Source organism: Lepidochelys olivacea (genome assembly GCF_965140295.1).
Source record: "Lepidochelys olivacea isolate rLepOli2 genome assembly, chromosome: 2".
Taxonomy (NCBI): domain Eukaryota; kingdom Metazoa; phylum Chordata; order Testudines; family Cheloniidae; genus Lepidochelys; species Lepidochelys olivacea.
The window spans coordinates 227,910,323-227,918,363 of record NC_140412.1 but is presented as its reverse complement, the minus strand read 5'-3'; the positions used below and the strand labels follow the sequence as shown (position 1 = coordinate 227,918,363).

The 8,041-nt window shown below is 45.2% G+C and overlaps 1 protein-coding gene across 1 annotated transcript in view; it reads left to right on the top strand.

The window, feature by feature from the left end:
• Positions 1 to 3,807: 3,807 nt before the first annotated feature.
• ZNF804B (zinc finger protein 804B) overlaps positions 3,808 to 8,041 on the top strand; it is a 344,219-nt gene continuing 339,985 nt past the window's right edge. Inside the window, exon 1 of the mRNA XM_084618848.1 lies at positions 3,808 to 3,994. Coding sequence (XP_084474974.1) covers positions 3,887 to 3,994 — 108 coding nt within the window. The 5' untranslated portion in view covers positions 3,808 to 3,886. The remainder of the gene's footprint in view (positions 3,995 to 8,041) is intronic.

Here is an 8,041-nt window from a genome sequence, read left to right as displayed (position 1 = left end):
GCAAAGGGAGCATAGAGTGGGTGTAAAATGTTACCAAAGCAGAATAGTAGCATTTTACACCAATTTACACAGCTAGAAATGACAACATGTGGTCCAAGGCAGTGGAGAATTAGGCCCAGACAGTATAAAGTATCTTGAATATAATTAAGAATCAAAATTCTGGATTACCTGTGATTAGTGAAAGGATGGCATAGTACCTCCACAGCCTTGATGTACTGTTTAGAGACTGACAATTTCTAGTTGTTCCATTTAACAACTATTAGTCTCCTCATGATTGTATCTACCAAGTTGTTCATAAAATAGATCCAGTTAGTAATATTTATTATTCTCCGATCTTGCAAGTTGGAATGAGCCTAAAATGAATTTTAGTTATCAAAATACAGCAGAGTCAATTGAGCCCTTCCCAGGTGGATAAAATGAGTACTGTGCACTCCACTCTGTGGCCAAACATGTTCCTTACACACAACCTCGGGGAATGAACTGGCCAAGCTTTGTGAGGTTTGACGAGGAAAATATTCTCCCTGTCCTACCAGGCCGTGAAGCTACTGCACATCCACTGCTACATGTTCAAGGCTGTAGCTCCCTAAGCAGGTGGTATGGGTTAGCCAATCCAGCTGTGTCGTTGCCACCCACCAAACCCCTCTGCCTTCTAGAGTGGAAAGAGTACAGGTCTCTGGGGTGTAAAAGGTGTGAACTGCTCTACATCCTCTCTTTAACTTCACAGTGGAATTGCATCACTTCCACAGTGTGGGAGGCTGTTCATGGCACTTTATGGATTGACGGAATCTGGCCTTCTGTGTGGATCTTTCAGATGGGCCCTTAAATTGCTTTCATGATCTGGAAAATGAGAATGATTCTCCATGATATAAATGACACACAAAGCAAATTTACTCAGTTCACAGCTGAGGAAGATGTTTTTCTAACTTCCAGATCTGCAAACTCAGCCTTGCATCTGAAAGTCAAGCTGCAGGCCAAAATTCTACCTAAAGTTACATCTTTGCAATGCTATTGTTTGAAATAGGGTTGCAAAGAAATAAATTAGGGAAGAATTACCTCTACCATTGGAATGTGGTTAACAATTCTGTTAATCAGCTGTATAAATCATAGAAAGAATAATTTCTGGCTCACTCTCACAGCTCTGTTAGCTATGGAGTGCTAACAGGAGAAAATAGTAAAAACATTTCTGTCACTAGCATAAAAGGATGTCATTCTTAGTTAACACAGAAATCAGGCCTTTTGGGTAACAGACTACCATTTGCACATATCACTTTCCATAGTAGAACCACACTTAAAAAACAAAAGGAGTACTTGTGGCACCTTAGAGACTAACTAATTGGTTAGTCTCTAAGGTGCCACAAGTACTCCTTTTCTTTTTGCGAATACAGACTAACACGGCTGTTACTCTGAAACTTAAAAAACAGTGGCTCAATCCTGCTTCCATTAAAGTCAATTGATAGTTTGGACATTGATTTCAGATGCAATTCAATTTGGTCCCAAAGTCTGGTTTGTTTTATAAAAATATTAATGGACTCAAGTCACTTTTCCCAATATAAAATATATAAATATTAATGGGCCCAAATATAGCATTTTCACTTGTGTGCTTGACCAGCATTTCTCCCCACCCACACCCCCAATAACTGACAGTATGGTGATTAATTGTCACTCTTCACCCCAGGATCCTTTAATTTCAATAATTCTCTATGCCTATAGTTTTAAAAAATGTAGAGGATCCTTTAGGATGAAAAACACTACATAAATGTAGAATATTATTGTTTCTGTATAGTTAATTTTTATGTTCTAAAGTTGCCTTTTAAGACTCATTTTGCAAGGCTGTCAGCCCTATTTTGTTCTCTCTCTACGTGTGTGTATATATGTGTATGTATGTATATATCTATATATTAAATCTAGTGTTAGATACAGTACGTGAAATGTTTTCAAGTATGTTCAATCAAGATTATGTAGTACATGAATACCTTATCAACACTATTTAATTGAGAAAATCAAAGCAAGACAGTTGAACTGTCACAGCCATATGATCTTCTAAGTTTTGATATCCTTATTACAGCATTTGTCTTGTGCAAAAGAAATATATACCTTCAGATTCCTAAACTAGAACTTGCCAGGTTTACTACTTTAATTCACTATGTCTGGAAGTACAGAGGATCTTATTGGGTTTGTAAAAGGAGGATTCCTAAGCAGTTTCTACTTATACTGGATATATAAAATATAGAACACTATTCTGGAAACAAATATGCAGCTTACAGGTAATTACTAACACTTCGTGCTTTATTTTTTAATGAATTAGCTGAATAATAGTTCATCTGCAGAGACAATGCTTATCCATTGATGAAATGAAGCTCAGTTTGCATAGCAAGCTAGGAGATTTATGGTGAGTGTACCGTGGAAAGAGGAAAGTGACAACCTGTTTTAGCTGCCTAATGCAGGAAACGTTTCATGCTTATAGTACTATGTAAATTATTTAGGTTGTAAGTGACACCACCCACCTAAACTCGTGAGCTTTTTTTTGGGAGGGGGGGCCGGCGGAAGGAAATCATGACAAGGGCAGAGACAGAAGTTGGGAAGATTTCCAGGCAGTTTGCTCAACTGTGAGACACGTGCAACTTTAGCCTCTCTCATCATTGTCCCCTGTAAATCTGTGCTTCTAGTCAACAGTGGCAGGAATCTCTTCCTTTCTCGTAGCTGGCTGCTGGGAGACGGCGATCATTCATCCCTCCCCAGGACAGCCAGGGCGAAGGAGAAAGCCTAATTTCGGCTGCGGGGGCCCGGGCTACTAGACCAGGTGGCTGCAGAGAGGAATTTCCTTCCGTCTCAAGCAGCCCGAGTCCACCCCCCCCCCCCCCCAAGCAGCCTGATTCCCGGCTGGTTTGCTTCACAGGGAAGGGCCCCATTGCACTTCAGCGCCACTCATCGGGTAGGAATGGCTGGGAGACCATCGTGTCCCCCTTTGATACCATACCTTGGACGCAGCCGGGGGGCTTGAGGAGCTCAGTCCTAGCCAGCTGGGGAGCTGTGGCGGCTGCCTTCAGCCTGGAAGGGGGGCGGGAAGGAGTGAGAGGGGGGCGGAGAGACAGGCACGGAGGGAGCGGCTGAGAGGACAGTACCGGTCCTGAGCAGAGGAGCTGGGGCAAGGCGCTGGGCCGAGGATGGTGCCGGCGCTCGGGGGCTCCTCGCAGGCTGACCGCGTTACGCAGGGGCCAGCCGCGGCCGTGCTGCCCCCGCCCGTGTGCGCCTCTCCCGCCGCTGTCCCTGCTGCGCCGAGCCCGCTCGGCAGCGCAGCGGCCAGGGGCAGCTCCCACCTGCTGCCTCGCTCGCGGGCCGGCTGAGGGGCTCTCCCGGCGCCGCCCCGCCCCGCGCTAAGGCGCTGGCCGCAGCGGCGGCGGCACCTGAAGGACTTTGGTGCCCAGGACTCGGAGCCAGCCCGCTGCAGGCAGCGCCCCGCCGGGCGGCGGGACCGGCCATGGGGACCGGCTGCCGCGGAGAAACCCCCGCCTGGCTTGCGCCTGCCGGTGCCCGCGCCTGGGGGGTGCGGGGCTAGCGAGGTGCCGCCCCCGGCCTGGAAGTTGCGCCCTGCCCTGGTTCCTGGCGGAGCTGCCGGAGCCCCGCGGAACAGCATGCGGACTGGCCGCTTCCCGGCTCCCCTCGCCGCGCTCGGGCTGCCGCTGCTGCCCTCGGCGCATCCTGCTGCTGGCAGCTGTAAGGCGGGCGCTGGGGGAGAGATCGTCGCCGCTTCACGCCGGCGGGGTCCCCAGCGGGGGTAGCACTTGCTCCTGCTGGTGTTGAGCAGGGGCCAGCCCGCGTTTCCCCCCCACAAGCAGCGCACGGCGGGGCTGAGCCCCTGCCCCGTCCTCAGCCCGCCCGGACCCGCATGGCGTGCTACCTGGTCATCAGCTCCAGGCATCTCAGCAACGGGCACTACCGTGGCATTAAAGGAGTCTTCAGGGGACCGCTCTGCAAGAAAGGCGCTCGCTCCCCGGTAACTGGCATTGCTCATTCCCTTACACTCCGTCAGGTAGACACACCGGGGGGCGGGGGGGGGGGGGGACACGCACCAGGATCGTGTATCACCACATAGCCGCGCACTGGGAGCGGGGAGGAGGGGGTGTCTCTGTACTGCTCTGCCTAGGCACGAGCGAGAGTCGGTCATCTGCGTGTTTTACACAGATCTGCTGTTTCTGTCACTCTGCCTCTGTGTGCCACTTGGAAAAGTTTCTCCCGAGACAGTTATTTGTGATGTGAGCGGCTGAGATGAAGGGGTTTTGCAGTGGCTCTGTTGCTTTGATTGGGGGGGGGGGGGATTTCCTCCTTAACGCTTTGTAGCCAGGTGAAACAAACTGAAAGCTGTTGGGGTTATTTTTGTAGATGACTGCTGAGTTGCAGCAGCTTTTTGTTTTACAGAAAAGTTAGCCGGTGAGATGAGGCGCTGTAACGTTTGCCTGCTCAGCTTCAGGTATAATGGCTTAGTAGATTATGCAATGTGTAGACAGAGGAATGCTCAACCTTTATTTGTTTTCCTGTCTGTTAAAACTGAACTTGTATGTCGCATCTATTTGACTTTGGGGTAAAAGCACTACCTATCAAGACCAATCCTGGAAGATGATATCGAATTTATCAAGTTTGGGGGTAGGTTATAGGCTGTCAAGATGTTTAAACAAAACATTTCTGGGTTGCTAAAAGGCATTTTATACCACTTAGTATCTGACATGGTAGGTGACCTTAAAGACTAAGAATTCATGGGACAGGTTTGGTACTAGTTCCCCTTCCTTAAGATGGCTGTAGAAATAAGGTAGAGAATCCTGCTAAACCCAGGGTTGTGAGTTCAATCCTTGAGGGGGCCATTTAGGGATCAGGGGCAAAAATTGGGGATTGGTCCTGCTTTGAGCAGGGGGTTGGACTAGATGACCTCCTGAGGTCCCTTCCAACCCTGATATTCTATGATTCTGTGAATCATACCAAGAGAAGGTACTGTAGGTCTGATTCCGGTTGTTGCTTGTTAGTTATAAGAATGACTAAAATGCACGGTATCTTTGTAATGCTTTAATCTGAATAATTATGGTGACATAATTATTTTTAAGTTGTTCAGTGACTGAAATGTAATTGTTCCATTCACAAACCTATTAAAGCTGAAGGTGTAAACTACATATGGATACTGAAGCTCAGAGAACATAAACAGAGCTTATAATTATAGTACACTGCTAGTGTACAATAAGTGAAATCCTGTTCCCATTGATGTCCCTGGCAAAACTCTCATTGACTTAAATACAGCCAGATTTCCCCCAATTGATGTGTATCAGTCTGCACTTTAGAAAATGCAGTTGTAATTAAAGTCCCTGCTTCCTATTTATTTCATAATTCAAAAACAATTCAATAGAGTCATCTGAATAATAATTCCATATGTAACTGAAATTTACACAGTGTAAGAGGGCAGGGTGCTGAGACCTCACATGTGGGGATTTTACTTCCATTGCTTTATTTTTATCACCAGTATAGTAAAACTGCTGGTATTGTATTCACCACAGTCTAATACTTTTTGAACTGTTTCAGGATCTCTGACCTAAGTGCCTGATCCAAACCCCTTTGAAGTCAGTGGAAGTCTGTGGATCAAGCTTTAAATATTTATAAAAATACACCTCTACCCTGATATAATGTGGTCCTTGGGAGCCAAAAAATCTTACCGTGTTATAGGTGAAACTGTGTTATATTGAACTTGCTTTGGCCTTGAGCATTTCCGTTATTAATAGTCACTTCCCACCCCCTGACTGACCCCTCAGAACCCCTGACCGATCCAACTCCTCCCCCCCCCCCCGCTCCCTGTCACCTGACTGCCCCGAACCCTATCCACACCCCTGACAGGCCCCTCCGGGACTCCCACGCCCTATCGAAAGCCCCTGTTCCCTGTACCCTGACCCCAGAACCTCCGAACCATCCAACCCCCCCTGCTCCCTGTTCCCTGACCGCCTCCCGAGACCCTCTGCCCCTTATTCAACTCCTTGGCCCCGGCCCGGCACCCTTAACACACTGCTCAGAGCAGCATGTCAGAGCCAGACATGCTGACCCGCTGATCCGCCAGAGCGTTCAGCCCTGCCCCCCAGAGCACTGCTTTACCGCTTTCTATCTGAATTTGTGTTATATCGGGTTGCGTTATATCAGGGTAGAGGTGTGTGTGTATATATATATATTTTCCTTATACAATGAGCTTGATTCTATTCTCATGTACACAAGTTTCACACCAGTATGAGTCTATTGATTTCATTGGAGCTTCTCCTGGCTTACATCACTGCTAGTAATAGCAGAATCAAGCTCACAGTATTTCATGTAAAACTCTGTAACAGAAGGTCTTGTAAAAATCCTCAGTAACAATTTATCTGTTTATGACTGCATGTACAAATGAATTGTGTCTCTGCGTGCATGAAATATGTATATTTGTATGTGCCATGCAACAGAGAAATAGAAAACACATATGGATTTTTTTCTCCTACTTTTCAATGATAGATTATCTAATATCCATAGTAAATGTTTTTCAAACTACTTTGATAGCGTTCTAATACGTAGGCCCAATTCTGCATTTCTTGCATTTATGCATTCTTAGCACAAGGTGTTACAACTCTATGAATAGATTATTTGTGGTGTATTTAAAATGATATTTCTATCCAAGTTATAAAGAGAGGTAAAAAGTGGTGAATACCCTTTCCACCCACTCCCCCAAAAGGATCCAATATTATCTAAGTGGGAGATAGTTTAACTGTAACATTTATATTTAGGTTTCAGAGTAGCAGCCGTGTTAGTCTGTTTCCGCAAAAAAGAAAAGGAGTACTTGTGGCACCTTAGAGACTAACAAATTTATTTGAGCATAAGCTTTCGTGACAATGAAGTGAGCTGTAGCTCACGAAAGTTTATGCTCAAATAAATTTGTTAGTCTCTAAGGTGCCACAAGTACTCCTTTTCATTTTATATTTAGTAGAACTTTCCTTGTATTCAATTTATCAGCGCTCAAATTGGAAAAACGTAATTGGAAATATGCACCCTAAAATTATAGTTGGAATATACTATTTTTTCGCCTTCCTCTGCAGCATGGGGCATGGGTCGCTTGCTGGAGGATTCTCTGCACCTTGAAGTCTTTAAACCATGATTTGAGGACTTCAATAGCTCAGACATAGGTGAGAGGCTTATTGCAGGAGTGGGTGGGTGAGATTCGGTGGCCTGCATTGTGCAGGAAGTCAGACTAGATGATCATAATGGTCCCTTCTGACCTTAATATCTATGAATCTACGAATCTATACTTGGAATATACTATTTCCCTCTGTTTTCAACTTGTTTCCCTTTCTTTCAGCCTACAACCCTGCACAGTGGGGTATGATACCCGTCCTCTGAATCTAGGCACCAAATGAAATAAATGTAACATTTTTATTTTTCATTAGCATATACTTCCTTTGAGATAATCATGTAAGATTGTTTGGGAACCCAGAAGTAACTTTTGTTTTGATACAGGTATCAGACAGAAGAACAGGCACAATGAACAAGAAACTTTAAAAAAATAATTAAAAATAAATAGTTTGGCTTCTGGCCTGAGCCCCAGCGAGTCTAATGCTGGTGCTGCTTGGCGGACCTCCTGAAACCTGCTTGCAGCACCACAGGGGGTCCCGGACCCCTGGTTGAGATCCGCTGGATTAGACTAAGTCATGGGGAGATGGCTTAGTAGGCAAGTGATGGGAACACAGGTGTATGATAAATTAGCTTTATAAAGAATTGCTCCTCTCACTTGTAGCAACATCATTAAATAAAAACTTAGCTAAATTGCACTGACTTTAATCCTGGTCTAGTTCAAGAAATTTACAAGTTTTATTGGACTGTAATCACACCAAACCAATCAAATCTATATCTATATATTAATGTGCTATTCCTTTAAAAAAACAAAAAGGAAAAGAAAATGCTGGTATAAAGAAATGAGGTGGAGAAATCAAGCACTCAGATGTCAGAAAATTCAAAAGTTAAGGTTTTTTAGGAAGTAGTAGTTTTTTTATTT